Source organism: Equus asinus, chromosome 12 (assembly GCF_041296235.1).
Source record: "Equus asinus isolate D_3611 breed Donkey chromosome 12, EquAss-T2T_v2, whole genome shotgun sequence".
NCBI classification, from domain to species: Eukaryota; Metazoa; Chordata; class Mammalia; order Perissodactyla; family Equidae; genus Equus; species Equus asinus.
Genome location: NC_091801.1, coordinates 80,665,863 through 80,684,351, shown reverse-complemented (window position 1 = coordinate 80,684,351; position 18,489 = coordinate 80,665,863). Strand labels below are relative to the sequence as shown.

General features: G+C 44.9%; 1 protein-coding gene across 3 annotated transcripts in view; it reads left to right on the top strand.

The window, feature by feature from the left end:
• Positions 1-18,489, top strand: part of COL22A1 (collagen type XXII alpha 1 chain) — a 292,948-nt gene that overhangs the window by 203,495 nt on the left and 70,964 nt on the right. For all 3 annotated transcript variants that reach the window (XM_070481652.1, XM_070481651.1, XM_070481653.1), the window contains 4 exons: positions 2,536-2,613; positions 13,008-13,043; positions 14,481-14,534; positions 15,781-15,825. In XM_070481652.1, coding sequence (XP_070337753.1) covers positions 2,536-2,613; positions 13,008-13,043; positions 14,481-14,534; positions 15,781-15,825 — 213 coding nt within the window. The remainder of the gene's footprint in view (positions 1-2,535; positions 2,614-13,007; positions 13,044-14,480; positions 14,535-15,780; positions 15,826-18,489) is intronic.

Here is an 18,489-nt window from a genome sequence, read left to right as displayed (position 1 = left end):
TCAGTGTTGTTGTGGTTTAGCTGGCAGTAGTTAGGGTTTGCTGATGTGCAAACCTTGGGAAGATGGGGAGCCAAGCTAAAACAGAAAATTGTAAGAAAATCTATACTAAATATTTTAAAGAGAAACTGAGGTGCAAAAGGATATGGATTTCTCTGATATTTATGGGTTTAGTTTATTTTCTGTCTTCTAATTCTGCTGATAAAATGATAGTAATACATCTGTAATACTCACTGTTAGCATAGTCTCTTAGCTTTCAGATGAGTCTTTATAAGAGATATGGGAATGTCTTTTTTTTCCTAATGATAGAGGATCCTAAGGTGCAGAGAGGTTATAGGACTCACCCAAGGTCACAGGACCAGGTTGACATTGTCCTGAGACTGGACATAGGGTCACCTGACTGCCGGTTTGAAATCTTCCTACTTGATGCTCCCACTGTTGCAATGTGCTGGTGACTGATACAACAGTGATCATACTCATTTTTAATTCATTATACTTTTTTCCATATTTCCCTCTTTTCTTGACTTCTCCTTTCCCAACCTTTCCTGTGCATTGAAGTCAGATTTTCTAGCAATCCCAAGCATCTTGTACTTCCCAGAATCAGCCATATCACATTATTCCAAAGAAATAGAATGCACCATCTGGTACTTTGGAGAATTTCAGGAGGGGACTATTTACAGAAATGAGGCTGGGGAAGAGGGATGCTATGGCTCTTAGGAGTGTGGCCACCCCTGGGCCCAGAGAGACAAGGGGAAGATACAGTGTTACAGAGCCTAGTGAGAAGTTTGGATTTTGGTTCATCTCATTTGTGAGAACTTCACAAACCTTGTTTCTCCCAATTCCCGTGAACAAGATTTCTCTTCAGAACTTAGCAGTGAGTTTTGAAAATGGACAGGGCCCATGACTGAGTCATCTTTTGGTCTTGGATCCTTGATCACTGCTCACAATGAGTAAACAAAAAACATTAGTTGAATGAATATGTAACTTATGTACTCATCCAAGAAACAGTCATACTGCAGGGAAAATAAACCATCTTAGAAGTATTACTTTTCTTAAAAGTCCAAAATGCAAAGTTTTCCAATTGAAATGATGGTTAGAAAGGATAAGCTGATTATTAATTGGACTTTTTTAATACTTAAAATCATAAACCTTAATGAAGCAATGTGTTGCCTAGCAATATCAGGTTCTACCTGAAATCAACTTTCTGCACATTGTCTCATTGGCTCTTCATAACAACCTTCTAAGTCTCTTTCCATTTGTCATACAAGTTAACTCATGCCAGAGATATTAAGTGGCTTGAACAAGGTCACCTGCCATTTCAGTATTAGGCTTGGCGGCAGTTCAGCTGACCTGATAGTGCACAGTTCCTTACACAAAATTGTTGGGACCATGTGTGTTCTGGATTGAAATTATTTTGTAACGTAGAAAGGTAGTAATTTGCAAACTATATATATATATATATATATATATAATATTTACTCTGGTGTGTGGGGCATACTCGTAATCAAGCTGATCAATATTGATGCAACAGAAATGTGTAAATATCTATACAGAATGGGATAACTAAAGATTGTAAATAGGCTGTGTCAGTACATGTCAGGTTTCGCTGCTGGGTGAATTAGGATAAGCACTCATTTTCAGAGATTGAAGATTTCGAAATTGTGGATAAGAATGTGTGACTCTGTCTCAGCTTCCTTCTGCGGGAAATGGCAAACAGAATCTCTTCCCCTTTTCTCTTTCCTTCTCCTTTTCCTCTTCCCATCAAAGTCCAGAATGACAGATACATGAGAACAGCAATAACCACAACAGCTACTTGCACTGAGTTAAGTGCAAGACACTCTATCTGCATAATCTTGTTTAATGAGCACGGCATCTGTGGTCGTGGCAGCTGCTATTCTCCCCTACCCCTTTGTAAATGAAGAAACTAAAGCTCAGGGAACTTGTCACGTTCTTAAATCAACAGTTAATAAGTATTGAAGCCAGAACTTAATCCAAGGCATCTGACCCCTAAGTCCACGTATACTAACCACTATGCTTAAAGGTGAATGTTGTACTCCATCATCCGTACCCCTCCCAACCCCTGGAAAAGTGCCCCAAAAAATAAAGATACTTTACAAATTATTGGTGAATTGATGAATTAATTTTTCAGTAATTTGGAAACTGAGTTGAAATGTGGGTACTTGTTCAAATCTGGGGTGTGGTCAGGGTGTGGGCATGAAGAGGTCTGGAGAAAGCACAGTAAAATGTATAACTGTGATCACACGGGGTGGGGTCATAATGTTATAATTGCATTTGAAGCCATGGTCAAGACTGGGGCACAGTCAGTCTTGCAAGCTGCATGATTGCAGTTGGTGGCTGTGTCCATGCGTGGTGGTCTGGACAGAGTGATGGGCTGCTTAGGTGAACTGTCGGGAGCACGTGGGGTCCAGGTGCTAGATGAGAGTGCATTTGGCACAGTGGGAGGAGCATAATTCTTTTTGTACCCTTGCCCTCTCCTTCCCAGAACTGACCTCTTCATCCTATTTTTTCTCTTTCTAGGGGGACCGAGGTGCACCTGGGATACCTGGCTCTCCCGGCAACCGTGGCGACCCAGGCATTGGGGTTGCTGGCCCTCCTGTGAGTCCTTATTCATCTAGCACTGCCTTGTTCTTGGGCCACACAGCCATTCCCTGCTGGCTCCCAAGAATGTGCAGCCTGGGCCTTACTGCAGGGACACTCCTTTTCAGCTAATCTGGTAGTGGATCACTGATCCCTGGGTCAGTCAGGGTGATAGGTTTGTCTACTGTGGCTGCCATTGTTACTAATTCTTACTGGTGTGTTTCTTATGGGTATAAGATTTCTAGGGAGACCACGACTTGTCTGATTCAAAAATGAGAGAACAAAATCATGGAAATTAAAAAAAAAGAAAAGACTCTTTGGCCAAACTTGGGAAAAAACTGAGTTATAGCCAGTGGAGCTGAACTGGCTGAGGAAGGTGTGTGATCTGGAAGAAACAGCCTGCTTTCATGTATTTAAAGCAAAAGTGAGTTCATTACCCCTCTTTCTCCAATTGGTCTACAGGTGAGAACATAAATGGAATCAAGAAAGGTTTTAATACAGTCTCCAAAATAAAACCTGTGAAGTGATCCTCAAACTGTTAGTTTTGATGAATAATTCACATCAGTCTACTGTGTATGTTTGCAGACTCCCTGGAGGTGGTAACTTTAGGAATTGTAAAGCCTTTGAGCTATAAGGGATGTTGAGGATCAATGATGTCTGGGCCCCCATCCAAGCTGAAGATTGCTTTTGATATCCTCAGCCAGACTCCATCCTATTACCTCTAGAAATAGAAGACAAATTTCTTTCAAAGCTAGTACATCTGGATTTAAAATTTAGACAATTATTTCCATAGAGAATAGGCAATTGTTAGAAATTTCTTTCCATAGAGAGTATGATATGATCTTCTGTATCTGCCTCCCATTGGTTCTAATTCTTCCCTTTGTACCACAAAGAGCATATCCCCCCACTTTACTGAATGGCAACCTTCAGAATTTAAGGCAAATTTTCAGTTCTGGGGTTTTATCTTCTTCTGTTTAGTTCCTTCTTTGCTAAAGACACTATATCCTATTAATGCACCTTAAAATTACATTTCCTTTTTTTTCGATGGTTACATTCTCTTAGTCCATTTGAGCTGCTATAGCAAAAATACCATAGACTGGGTGCCTTATAATAACAGAAATTTACTTCCCACAGTTCTGGAAGCTGGAAGTCCAAGATCAAGGCACCAGCAGATTCAGTGTTGAGTGAGGGCTTGTTTCCTGGTTCATAGAAGGCCGTCTTCTCACTGTGTCCTCATGGTGGAAGGGGCAGGGAGCTCTCGGAGGTTTCTTTCATAAAGGCACTAATTCCATTCACAAGAGCTCCACCCTCACAACCTAATCACCTCTCAAAAACCCCACATTCAAATACCAGCACATTTGGGATTTGGTTTCAACATACAAATTTTGGGGAGGCACAAACATTCAGTCTGCAGCACCTGTCTTGCTATTATTTAAGAGAGGCTCAAATACCAAGTCCTTTTCAAATGCCATTGCTAAGCCTCATCGTATCCCTACTACCCATGTATTGTTGTTGTTGTTATTACTGTTATTATATTCACCCAGAGCACAATCTAACTTTACCCCTAATAAATGTAACCTGAGTATAAACCAGGGCAGCACATGGCCCAGTCTCTGCTTGGTTTTGCATTCAAGGAATGTAGGCTACAACCCAAAATGATTAAGGTAATACCATTCTTCATTTGTGTCTCGAAGAATTTGACAGGAAATCCAATTTACTACCCGCAGTATCACTTGTACAATAATTTCCTTCCGTCTGTGGCCCTCTTCCATCCCAGAGTTGGTCTTGGGCCTCTCACTCTCTCCCTGAAATTCTCCAGGGCACTCTCCTCTCTGCCCTCCCACTCTCCTGCATGCCTCATTCCCCACCGGAAATGGCCACCTCACTTCTGCTCCCACTCCCTCCGGATGGGGGCTAATTTCAAGATGGTAGGAAGACCCAGTGGCTCTGTTTCTCCTAAATGTCCCTGGAAACACTGGAAGAAGACATGTAGAATCCCCTGGGAAATGTCTAGTTTTAGTCCAACTGTTTTTTCTTTAAAAAAAACGCTTATCTAGGATTTCTGATGAACAAAATCCTCCACTTCATTACATCAACTTTGTCTTTTGTCTTTGGCTATTTTTTCATCATTTGGTAACTGGAAGAAACAATATGGCAAAGATGCAGTGAAGAAACACAGGTATTCAGGCTTTCTTATTTCTGAAATCTTCCTTTTAATGGGGCCTGATCAGCTGGAGTTAGGATTCTGAATCAAGCAGGAATTACCCCTTAGGGTAGAAAACTGACTATAAGTGAGACTGCAGAACTGTAACCTGGGTGTGGTCCTCCCCATAGTTTAGCAAAGTTCTATGTGTTCAATCTGCTCCCCGAGGATTCACCACACCAAGCCCTTAATCAGAAAGCCAGACACAGAGGTGGACACAATTCACCCCACCTGCCACATGAGAGCCAGTTAAAATCACCATGAAATATATTCCTGCCTAAGTGATTCCACCTGAAAAGTAATTGGCTGGCTTCAGCCAGGAGGCTGTAAGTCAATGGTTTAGTGTCTCTCCTCCACTTCGCCTTATTAAAAGCTTCCGAAGTGGATGAAACCTTATTGAATTTTCATAAATCCTGTCTTTGGCCACTAGCCTAGGCTGCTAATGGCCTGGGAATCTGCACGGAGGGTTCAGGCCTGTGCTAGAGAGCAGGTGTGTGGATAAGGGATGAGGACAGGTGTGTGAGTTCACAGGGGATGCATTTGCCCCTTTACAGGGTCACTGCCATTTGCTGAGTGGTTCTGTGTCTCGTCCTATGCTGGGTCTAGAAGCACCACATCCACTACCTCCTCAGTCCTGTGAAAAATGTTTATCACTTGGTGAAGGCTGGGATCCTGCAGAAGCAGTCTCTGAGAACAGGATTCAATGGCAAGCAGTTTATTTGGGAAATGATCTCAGAATTCACCACATAAGGAGTGGCAACGTGAGGGAATGGAAAGGAGCTAAGGGAGGATGTGTTGATGAACAGGTGTCATATGTGAACAACTGGGGCTCACGTCCACTGAACACTCCCACAAACTATATGGTGCAGTTGGAGAGCTGTTCTATGAAAGGGGTGGCAAAGTTGGGGTGTTAGTGTACCACCTTCTGTTGGTCATTGGTTGAAGGCTGCTCCCTGTGGAGCTGACTCCCAAGAACTGTCAGTTTGCCCTGCACTTGGGCCAAGCATCTTCCAGTAATTATAGAAATCCCTGGGGCAGGCACCTGCAGCAGGGAGCTGCCATGTTGGTGGATGTCCAGGGAATTTGGAGGGGGCCACTGACTGTGTCTGCTACATCATTCTTTTCCAGACAAACAATCTGAGGTTCAGAAGGTAAGGTGACTTGGCCAATGTCATATAGCTAATCCAGGGCCAGGGCCAGGACCAAGGCCAGGGCAAGGATGCAGATCACTTCCCACATCCTCCAAAACCAGTTCTCTTCCTCTGCAGCACCTTGCTTTGTGGCTTCAGCAGGATGAGCAGGATTATTCATTTCCATTAAGTTCTCGCATTAAGGACAGATCAGGTTATAAGTTATTCCTCCTTTGTGGTATTATGCTCCAAGGCCTTTGGCATCCAGGAGGAGTGCTGACTCCCTGGAAGGGAGCCCGGAGCCTTCTCTGCCAACCTCTGCACCATCAACAGTCAGGGATGGGGAAGAAGTTGTTTAGAGTTTTGACTTCCCCTTTCAAGACATTAAAAAACCCTTTAATCTTCAGGTTGCCTCTGATCTTCCTTTAGCAAGGTTTGAAATGCTTAAAAACAATCCCACTTAGGCCTCAGAGCAGATCAAAGTGCTAATGAACCTCGCTGAACCCAGAAGCTTGAGGTCTCCAAGGGCAAGGTTACCTTTGACACTGTGTATCCCAAGACCCGGGCCATCCAACTCTGACCATTAGTTTCCCTGTGGATCAAGTGCCAGCATTTCTGTAGCAGCATCAGGAGTGTTGGGAGGATTACAACATGGTAATGTTGGTGATAACACCTGATACCCTGCCTTTGACCTTAAGATGTCATAAAAATCCTCCCCCGACATCTTTCTCAGCCTAACATCGCCTCTCCCTTCTTTCAGCCTTTCCCTTTCCTTCCTGGAGTCACTTGTGCTGAGGCCTCATGTGGCCTAGGCACTGAGGGGCCACATTCAAACAGGAATGGCTCACTTCCCTTACTAGACTTACAGCCTGGTGGAGGAAAGGAGCGTGGAACTGATTATGTGCAATCAAACAGGTCAAGTGTCCAACCAGAGGGTTTGTTATGTGTCTTTGGCAGTCCCCATCTTCTGGGCAATAATATAATATTAATAGAGATGAAAGACACTGAAACAGAGTAATAATTATCACAGCTGACATTGGCTGCCTCTTGCAGGGGCCAGCCGTGAGCAAGGCATCCACATACGTTCTCTCACTTATCTCAAGGGCATTCTCCCGTGTACTCTTCCCAGCAACCCTACCAGGTGGATCCCAGTGTCCTGTTTGTTTTAAAATAAGGAAACAGTCTTAGAGATGTGAGACCTCTTGCCTGAAGTCACAGTTAGGGCCTGGGAGAGCTCGGATTGGAGCCCTAGCATTCTAACTCCAAGCAGACGTCCTTCACCGCTCTCAGAGCAGGGCACCAATAGTGAGGGAAGTTCACGTCCACAGTCTTTTCACTTGCCAGTGTCTTCTCCCATGCATTATCGCTCCTGAACTATGACTTGCAAGTCTAGCCTTGTTTTTTGCTATGTCTTATCTGCCTGTTTAGTCCAAGTCCTTTGGATATAGGAACTAGAGAACCACTCAGGCTGTCCCAAGAAGTAGACTGGCCAGTTGCCCTTGGGAAGGAGTATGTGCAGCCAAGTAGCCTCCTCTTGTCTGGTGGCTACCTGGGAACAGCAGGCATTTCTCAGTCTTTACCCCAAGGCTGATGCTCAGGAAATGTGCAGGGCTTCATTCGCTGACATGCATGCTCATCCTGTTGCATACACAGAGAGCAGTCCTGTGGGCAGCAGGAGGAGGTTGGGAGGGGATAGACAGTGCACCCTTCCCCCCCAGGCACTAAGGCTCCGTGTGTAACCAGGAGCTAAATGTTCCACTCTTGGGTTTTAAATTGAAATCTCAGGGGATTTTTCTGTTGATGAAAAAGAAAAAGATTTAAAATAAGTTGCTACTGTCACTTCTGATTGGGAACCCTCCTTTCTAACCTCAGCAAGGCTTTTTCTTGTTCCTAATGCTTAAGTCCTGAGGCATATGGAGCACTTGCACCAGTCCAGGCTCTGTGGGAGGCACTTACGTGCATTACCTTGCTGATCTTTGTAGCAGTCCTGTGAGCTGTGCACTGTTCTCGTTTCCAGCTTACAGACAAGGACACTGAGGCTTAGAGAGGTTCACACAGTTGGCTGGGTCACTCTGTTAGTGAGAGGCAAAGCAGGCATTTGAACCCAAGATTATCTTTCTCTGAAGTCCAAGCTCTTGGTTCCTAAGCTATAAGACAACTTCTGCTCTTCTTGTGGGTCGAGTGACATTCCTCATGATGTGGCGTGAGGAGCTTTGCTGTCCTGGGGATTCTTTGCACTGGACATAGCTGAGAAGGCCATATTGCACCCCACAGTCTCCAGCGACTGTGATTTCTGCTCCTGCCATGGCCAAGCCCCCACGAGCTGTCCCTGGTCCCCATCTCCTTCTAGAGCTCTTGTTCTGGCCTCGATCCCCCTCCTACCTCCTTCTGGATTTCCCTCTGGCCTCCCTGCCTGGCCTCTGGAATCTATTCTGTTCCCTCCAGTTGCTTCTCCACACCACACCGAGCCTGGATCTGAGCTCACCCCTTGCCTATTCAGTGACCTCGGAGGCCTCTCCTGAGAGGCACTGCCGCCCCTTCTCACCCAGACCCTAGCAGCCATTGGAAACGCCCAGCTACCACAGCCAGGCATTCCACATGTCAGAGAAGGACACTTGTTCTCTTCTTGGAATAAAGCCTGACCTCTCCTCTCCTCCTCTGCCAAGCTGTCCCCTCTGCCAGGGTTGTCCTTGTCTCTTCTCTGCCTATGAAGCCCACCATTCCCCAAACCCCTTCTTACCTGGCACCCTCTGCGTAAAGGCTCCCCAAACTCTATCAGGCTGATGCCACTGGCTCTGGCATCTCTCAACCCAGACCCATTGAGCCCCCATTATCACAGGGTGGCTTTCTCTTGCCTGGACCACTCCGTGTAGCCTGGATCCTGTCCTACCATCATCTGGTCATCTGTCCCCAAGCCCAACACAGAGCCAGGCACATATTACCATTCAGATAAAAGATTATGGAGAATAAAATTTACCGTGTTGTCAGGCATATGCCTATGGGAGGAGGGGGAGAGAGGTGATCAACCTTCAAAGGAGGGAAACAGGGGTTTTAGCATGACATTACTGCACAGAAAGAAGAGAATGTGTTTAGCATGCCTAAACCCCTTGGGGCTTTCAGTTTTGTAGGTTTTCACTAACTGCAGTTATCAGTAAACAACAAAAGGGTCGCAGTATCTGTGCTGCACGTGCATGAGTCTGTGTACTTGTATCTATATATGTATGTGTGTGCTGTGTGTATATATGTATATAATAATATATAATTATATAATATATAATAATATTAATATATTATATATATTTATTGTGGAGAGTTTCAGATATACCAAAAGCAGGCAGAGTAATAAAGTGACCCCCATTGTAGCCACCCTTCTCTCTAACAACCAGGATCCCTGGGCGATGGTCGCTGTTTCCTTCTCATCCTCTGTACCCTCCATTATTTCAAAGCAAAACCCAGACATATGTCATTTTATCTGTAAATATTTCAGTATGTACTTCTAAAAGATAAGGACTGTTACCGCACAAAGGGGCTCTCCTACCTGAGGAGCATAAACAAGCCAATTCATTATGGCCTCAGCTTTGGGGAAAAGAAATCAGCTTTATTCTGCAAGTTTGATCTGCAGGGAGACAGAAGGCTGTATGCCCTCAGAACTGTCTCCCCGACCCAGGGCTTGGGGCACAATTTATGGGATGAAGGATGGGCAGTCTGAAGTGTGGAGATAGATGATTGGAGGTAAGCAGAAGTGACGTATTTGATGATCTGCAAGAGCACAGTCAAGCTTCATGCCTCTTCATAGGACACGTGTTCACAAAATGGCGGTGTTACCATGATCTGAGGGTGGAGGTTTTAGCTCCTTGACTTCAAAAAGCTGCAGCATTTGTGCAGGCCCAGTTCATGGGTTGGTGGTCTCAACTGGCTTGAACAGGACAAAGGGGCTCAGTTCCTGAAAAACCACTCTAATTATTTTGTTGATAAGATGGGGCTAGTTCAACTGGTCCTAGAGGGCCCGCAGTTACAGGACTTTTTAAACATAACCACAATTTCATTATCACACTCCCCAAAATAATTCACCATCGAATATCCAGTCAACAGTCAAGTTTCTACTTTTTCCATACATGTCATGCTTCTGCAGTTTTCTTTTATTTGAATCGAGATCCAAGTAAACAGCAATTAGTTGTTTTTTTAAAAAATTTCTTTTATTAATCTATAGGTTTTCCCTCCATTCTTTTCTCTTTCCTTTTGCAATTTATTTATTGCTGAGACAAGATTTGTTTTTTGGTCTAATAGAGCTTCCCCCAAATTGCTAATTTAATAGTTTAACAGGTTGCTCTGTCCTTGTATTTACTGTATGTGGCTACTTGGGCCTGAGGGCTTGATCAGATTCGGGTTAGATGTTTTTGGCAAGACTTCACAGGTGGTATGTTTTTCCATCAAGAGGCATTTGATGTCTGGTGGTCTCTTGTTGTGATGTTCACACCCTTTGATTTCCATGCTTGGATCAATTAGCACATCAAGGGTTGCAAATTGGTGCTAGGCTAGTTCTATCAGTTCTTTTTATGTGTTCGCTGGAATACTTCTGTATGGAGAAAATGGCCTCATTTGGATACCCAGTGGTAGGATTCATATGGAAGGCAGGATGAAAATGCTCCTGTCTTTTCCTTTAATTGTTTTAAGATAGTGACTTGGTTTCCTATCATCTTGCAGAGATGATCAATTAGACGTTTTTGTTTTTTATCAATAATTTTGAATTCATGGATTTAAACACATTTAATGTGTTTTAATATATTGCAATTATTCTTCCATTGATACTCAAATTGTCTTATCTTATGCCAATAGGAGCTCATTCAAGTTGACCGTAAGTACCTTTGACACAAGGCTAACAGTCTTTGATGGTTTCCTTGCTCTTTGGAGTGACAAGATTTGTACACATTCCTTGCCCAGATCTGGGATCAGTCATTTCTCCAAAGAGTTGTATCTCCTTATAGTGGAAAATGGTATCAAAGGCCAAAATATGTGTGTTAGGCTAGAGTGAGTCTTAAACAAACACATCAGATGGCATAATCTTGGAAAAGACGATTGTTACTGTTGGAAACACATTTAGGCTTCTGCTTTAAGAATGACATTAGGAAGTCATTATGCAGTCCCTCCTCCTCAACACACTCGGGTATTTCTTAAAAGTATCCGAACAAAATAGGCATGGGAATGCCTTTTATAGGCCAGCCACTGGCCTGGTTCTCTATCTTAGAGCATCTTCTTTTATTTCTGCTCACACAAGGCAAGGTGATCATTCAGCTTTGTATTACAACTGAGGAAACCGAAGCTCAGAGGGACTAAGTAACTTGCTCAAGGTCAAACAGCTAGTAATTGGTAAAGCTAAGGTTTGAAACGAAGACCTTCTTGACAACAAGACCCATCCTTCACATGTGGATTTTAAAGTAAATGACATAAGAGAGGAATTCGGGGCTTGGTGTAATGAACAAGTTAAATGCTTGAGGTGGATCATGGAATTTAATTTTGAAGCCATGGATGACTCCAAAGTGACAAGGCAGCATTTCCTGTGCCAGCAGTAAACTGTCACTAAGTCCTTTCCTTGAGGAATAAGTGTATGGTCTCAACAGGGAACTGCTTTGAAAGGAACAAAATCCAGATGTATGTATATTGGTCCATGTGCACCGTTGACTTAAAATGTGACAGAAGCAGTGAGAAATAATGGAGGGAGGAGCGACTTCTCAGTCAAATAGACCCCAGGTAGAATTCTGAGTCTATTATCTTACCTGCTTGACTTACCTGCTTGGCTTTAGACCTCTGGAGTTTCCCCCTACTTTCTTTAGTGCTTAACTACGCACTTAAAATGATGCTGATTCTATTTTATGAGGTAGTTCTGGGATATATTTAACGGTCAGCCTTTTAGGTTACCTGGTGCGTCATACTGCCAGAAACCTATGCATTTGTGTGGAATCTGTCTCCCTCTTGGGAATATCTATGAAAGTTTCATGGGTTCTGCTGCAGGGAGATTCAAGGTGCATTGGACTGAGAGCAGGAGGTCCCAGTCTCCTCTGGGCCTTTGTTTGATTATCAATGGAAAGGAAGGATGATGACAAATGAGTCCAAACTTCTCCTCGTGCCCTAAAATTTTGCTTTTGGCAGAGTGCCATTTGCTGTGCCCTACTGTATCTGACTCCACAGGGCACTGTGTTGAGTACTAGAGAGACTGCAAAGCAAGGAGCTTAATGCCCACCCAACCACGCAGCATGCAATCTGTTCAGTAGTGAGTACAGATGGGCCGAGAAGCAATGACTATACTAGGCAATATGTCCTTATGAGGCACACGGAGAGGGTAGGGACCACCTCTAACAAGCATCCTAGGAGAAGCCAAGGAAGGCTTTCCAAGGGTTCTGACATCTCAGCTGAGAACCAAAGTGTAACAAGAATGTGTCCAGGTGGAAAGGCAGGGCAGAGTCTTCCATGCAGAAGCAAAGCATAGCAAAAACTCAGGAGCAAGGGAAAGTTCTGCTCGCCACAGGACCTGAGACTAGACACTAATGCCTTGATCTGAACAAATCTTAAGTGGAATATCTAGAAACCTAATTCTAAGCTGGACACACTTGTAGGATGGCAGACCTATCTGTGGGTATGTGCGTGTGTGTGTGTGTGTGTGTACACCCACTCGTAGGAGCAAAGAGGGGTACCACTGCAGCATCAGCCAAGCTGGGGAGTCTGGCCCTGAGGGTGCCCCCCAGCCTATCCTGAGCAGGAAGAGGGTATGACATGAGGATACTGGGGTGTTGTTTACCACCCTACACCAGAGCTACAAAGTAGATATGGGCTTAGGAGTAAGAAACCAAGTAGGTTTCCAGGATGGGGTGGTACCAGTCCGGGGCAAATGAAGAAAGTTCCAGAAAGATTTTCATATGCAACAATCCTGGGTGAGAGGATGTGACAGTGTGACTTAAAGATAGGGGAAGTTCCCTGCTCCTTCAAGGACTGTTAAAGGCCTGGCTTGGAAATAAACACTGCAGCATGTTTAAATGAACCTTTCATTTCTACTTTGCTTATTTATTTGTCTCTTTGTTTCTTAGGGCCCTTCTGGACCACCGGGAGACAAAGGACCTCCGGTACAGTATGATTTAAATAAAGGGCTGGGTTTTGATGGGAGAAATTCTGCTCTAATCCAAGCAATTTTAAATTAGAGGAGCCAGAAACTAAAGTAGTTTCAGAAAATCCCTAACATTAAACAGTGCATGGTCTCCAAAATCTCAGCATTGACCTATGGGATGACAGAGTAGGTTAGGGGATGGTAGGGGTCATCTAGTCCAATGTCCCATATTATAGCTGGGCACACTGGACCTGGCTTTGCTTTTTGGCATGTCTGCATCACGGAAGGTTAGCCATGGTCTAATGAATTTAATCAAATTGCCAGAAGAACTTATTTTGAATCCTGGCTTCGCCACCCTCAGGCACATAGCCATGATCAAATGAAGGCTCTCTCCTAATCTATAAGGTGGGCATGGTAAGACCAATGGGCCATTGTGCAGAGCTGAGGGTCGGCCTGCATGTGAAGCAACAGGAGAGTTCTCTGCAAACATTTGCTCTTCAGAGTAGCAGGCATTGATGATAAGCATATGCATGCATTTACCAGGAAACGTGAATTTCTATAAACTCACCCCAATGCGGGAAGAGCTACACGTTAGTCACTATGATGATACTGTACCTTACATCATGTTATGTCCATTAAATTCTGCTCACTCTTATGATCTCTGAACTGAAGAGAACAGGGGTTTTTGTACCTATTTTTTATAGATGCTGAAAGTGAGGCTCAGAGCAGTTAATTGATAGGCATGAGATTTCAAAGCAAGTCATTGTAAAGTAGAGACAAATTAGATGGGACTCCTGATGGAGGGGTTGGTGTGTAGGGGAGATTCGTGAAGCCTCCAGAAGAGGCGAGGTTGGCTCCTGAGCAGCCGTGTGGCACAGTTCCAGCACCTACCAGGACAAAGTGCTGATTCCCATCTGCAGATCTATTTAAAGAAAATTTTCTACAGGAAGTGAGATCCCTAATGATAGATATTTGTGCCAATTTGATGTGGTCCAGAAATTTTCAAGAGAATGGCAGTGATTTTCTTATAAAAAATAACTGTCACCTGAGTGCTGGGCACTGTGCTGGGCCAGGCACAAATTACCTTATTTAGCTGGTCCGTAAGCCCAGGGGGCTGGTCATCCACAGGATGTGGAGAAGTGAGCCTGCATTTGTGCTTCAGCCTGTCCACTGCAGGAGCTGTTTCTGCCACTCAAGAAATGAGCTTACGAATGGGGCCTGGGCAGTAAGGCTCCCACGAACGTTTTCCAGAGTGTTCTCTCTGCGTATGTAACACGTCCACCTACATAAGTGTAGAAACGAATAAGGTCTGAGCAGAGTGCTCCTTGGCACACACATTATATCAGATTCCTCACAGCAACAGGCCATTTGCACGTGCAGAGCCAACTATTACCAAGGAAAGGGGGCCTTATTTTGCTTAAACTGTTGGGGGGTGTCTTCTTTTCTTTTTCCTCAGGGGTCTCGAGGCTTACCTGGATTCCCCGGCCCCCAGGGACCAGCTGGCCAGGATGTAAGTACAGAGAAAGGGTACAGGCTCAGTCGAGGTTCTTCTAGACTCCCCTGGAAGCCCCCCCTCCACCATCTCCCGGCCTCCCTTGGCCAGGAACCCCCAGAGGAGCTGTTCTTCTCCACTAATCCCTGCCCCTTCTTTCTTCTAAATTGATTATGGCTTATAATTTTGTATTGTCTAGTTTCATTTCTTATACTTTTGTGTTATGCTTTTTAATCTTATAAGCTCCTTGGCATCCCATACAATGCCTCCTATTTTTGTCAATATTCTTACATATCTAGCCAGTCAGTTCTGCTCAAATTAGGTACTACCTTCCCCATAGACTTGTTCCTGACCCATCCCCATACTGGCTTTCTCCCTTCAAGGGAATTCCACAGACTTATCTGGTGCTCATTAACGATGCATCCCTTCCCACTTTGTGGCAGCAATATATCCTCTTTTATTTTGATGATCTGGCTTTTGCTCAGAGAGATCTGAGCTCCAAGAAGGTGGGGACCATGTATCTTATGCATCTGTAGGTCCTTGATGCATACCAGCCTTCCAGGTACATAGAACCTACTGGATACATATTCACTAACCAATGGATAAATGACAATGATGAGTTCCTATGGAGCGAAGATATCTAGCACCATTAAGTAGCAATATTTATTACTTAGACATGCACCTTTCCATTTCTATGGAAATGGAAAACTTTAGTTCACCCTAAGCAGGAACAATAAATTATCCTCTTCTTCCTTTCCTTGAGTTCTATGTAAGAGAAGAAAGTTATCCTCTAATTCTTGTCTCCAAATATTCAAATTTACCTGCTCCACTTTCAACATTGCCTTCTTATAGCCAGTCCAATAGAAGAACCCTCCTCTTTTTCAAAGCTAGTCCTTCCACCTGTGTTTGGAAAAGGATGACAGCAGCTTAAGATAGGTGTGTATGTGTGTGCACACATGGGCGCACATACATACATACCCTGTGTGTATGAGTTGTTTTTGGTTTTGTATCTTGGATAAGATTTATAGGAGGGGTAGCTTACTGTTCTAAACATCTGCCACAGTTGACTATTTCCTAAGAATCCTTGGGTATTCAGCTGAGATCGGAAACAACGAATTTTTATTGGTGCCGATCTTCATTGTTGGGTGACATTTTTTCCACCGAGTTATGCTTGGCAGATATAGACGCTGGGGGAGGTGGTGGGCACAGCAGATGAGGACTATGTGCTTAGCATGGTTAATGTTTTCTTTCTTTCTTCTCTTAGGGTCTACAAGGAAATCCAGGAGAAAGAGGACCTCCTGGTAAACCAGTATGTCATCTAACTGTTCTGGATGAATATTGACTATCATTCAGGGCTCCAGTGAGAATAAAATGCATCAAACGGTTCAAGAGCTTTTTAAAAGGGACTTTTTACAAAACTGTGGCCAGAGGGAACTCCAGGGGGAGACCGATACCACCATCATACCTATTTTCAGAGCCAAATGAAAGAGAGAATGGTGGGGAAGGGACTACCAGACGGGGGCTGTAGTTGTGGGTTCAAAGCCACTGTCAGAAAGCTTGGTCCGAGGCAGGGAAGGAGTAATGTCTCCCCGCTCCATGTTCCTAGTGGTGCCTCTCATTGGTCCAGCTTAGCCGCAGGCCAGCAGGCAGGTAAGCGCTGGTCCGTTCCCAGGGGTGCAGCATGGAGCAGGACGGAGAAGGATCAAAAGTGGATCTGGGGTGAGCAAATGGACCCCAGCAGCCTTCACTGTAAATTCTAACTGGCTCCTTTGTTCAGTAATGTCAACACCTCCCAGTTGCACCACTTTTTATCATAGCAGAAATTTTCTTTCCTCTCTCACAGTGAGAACAGTGGAAACTGTGAAAGGTTGAGCAGAAATGGACAGTGCTGAGCGTTTGGTCCTTGGCAGTGTGGCCACATTCTAGCCCAAGGTCCTTCAGGCTTCCCTGACGTGTATCACATTCATCTTCTGGGAAGCCCATTGACTAAGTTACCAGTCAATGCCGGAGAAGCCTGAAAGGTTTAGCCGAGTATAACCAGGCCACGGGCCCGCCCTGCAGGGAAGGAACAGTGAATATGAGCAGGTCAGGACAAGTGAGGAGGCAGCTGTGCAGATACAGGAGGAATTAGTCCATGGAAAGAGGCTACCTAAGATGGAAGAGACAGTGGCAGTCAAGACGGGGGAATCTCAGGCCTTGAAACTGAGACTATACGTCTGGTTCCAGAAACCAGTATGCTCGCCTGGGCAGAAGCTTTACCTAAAGACGGATCTAAAGGCCACCTGTCTCCTCTCAAGCCTGGCTTGCTATAAGTTTCAGACAAGGACCCAAGGCACAGAGGCCCCTGTGGGCTGGAACAACTATCCCTCCCTAATCCAGGCTATCGGGCACAGTAGAGGCCTGGAGGGGGATCCTGATCTGTCTGGAAGGGTCCTGAAATGTTTCATTGAAGACTTTCCAATGGGATGAGTAGAAATTCTTGTTGGAGGTTAGTGAGAGCTTGTTCACTCACCCCTCCTTCTCTATGGAGTCAGCTGTGCAGCGGCCAAATACGCCTCACAGAACCCACTTCCTTACCCCAGTGCAAGGCCCTGGGGAAGTGGGCGAAAGAATAAGGTTGACACCTGAGGCTAAATGGGGGTTCAAATGACCTCTGCCAAATCTAGACCTTGACATTGCTCTTCAAAGAGAATTAAGTCAGCAGAGTCCCGCTGACAATGCAGACAGTCGTGAGTGTCTCACAGTTGGTCATCAGCAGAACAGAGAGAGAGAGAGAGGAAATAGGTCCATGTTTGACTACTGTTAGATTCACTGAACACACTCTATCCAGATGGTCCCGAGTGTAGCCAGCAGCCAGCAGATTCTCTGTGTTCTTGCCAATCAGATAAGTCCTTCTTTTGGGGGGTCCCCATGACCATCCTCAGGTTCAGTGATTCATTAGAAGGACTCACAGAACGCAGGAAATCTGTTTTCCTTATGGTTATGGATATCACAGTGAAAGGATGCAGATTAAAATCAGCACAGGAAAAAGATGCATAGCACAGAGTCCCTGAGTGATGAGGCTCAGAGCTTCCAGTTTTCCTCTCCCGGTGAACGTGTGCAGAAAGCACTTCATTCTCCCAGCAGTTATGTGTAAGCAAATGGCATGTAAGATGACAATGAGTGCTCTGGAGAAGCACAAAGTATTGATAACAAGGGAAGCTCACCCGAGCCTTGGTGTCCAGGCTTTTTATTGGGGGTTGATCATGTAGACAGAGCATGCCTGCGTGGCTGATCTTAGTTACTCAGTCTCCAGCCCCTCCAGAGGTCAAACTGATACTACGCGGCCCAAGGCCCCCACCATAAATCACATTGGTAGCATGAGCTATCTGCATGGTCCAAGACCCTAGGTTAACAGAGGCTCTTATTAGGCAGGACATTCCAAGGGCTTACAAGTTGTCCCTCAGGTTCTGGTAAGGGCTAGACCTTTCTTTGGAGTGTCTAGGGTTTGGACAACCCACGCCTGCTGACTTAATCCTTTGCTGCACAGTCATCACCCCTCAGTGGGTGGAGAGGGGAACCTGAAGTGTTTCTCCAATGCTGCATTCATAAAATTCCTACCAGGAATGCCCCTGTCTAGGGTGGAGTTCTCTAGAAGCAGAGGCTTTTGTAGAAAGTTTTGTGCAAGTGATTGGCTGAGGTTGTGTTCTCAGATGAAACCTGCAAGGATTGAGGGAAGCTGGACATGGTGGGGAAAAAGCCAGTCAAAGATGTGGGTTCCTCTGGAATCTAGCCTCGGCCTGATTCCACAGGGAGCTCTGGAGTGTGAAAGGCACTGTGGAGCTGTCCATTCTGGAGTCAAGGGGCCACTCTTTTGTAACTCCATATTGATCAGTCATTGGCTGTGTAACTTTCCTGGCATTTCCAGCCAGAATTCCCAGCCAGCATTCCTGGCAGCTGGTGGATGGGTACACCAGGAGGTGAGGAGGAGCTA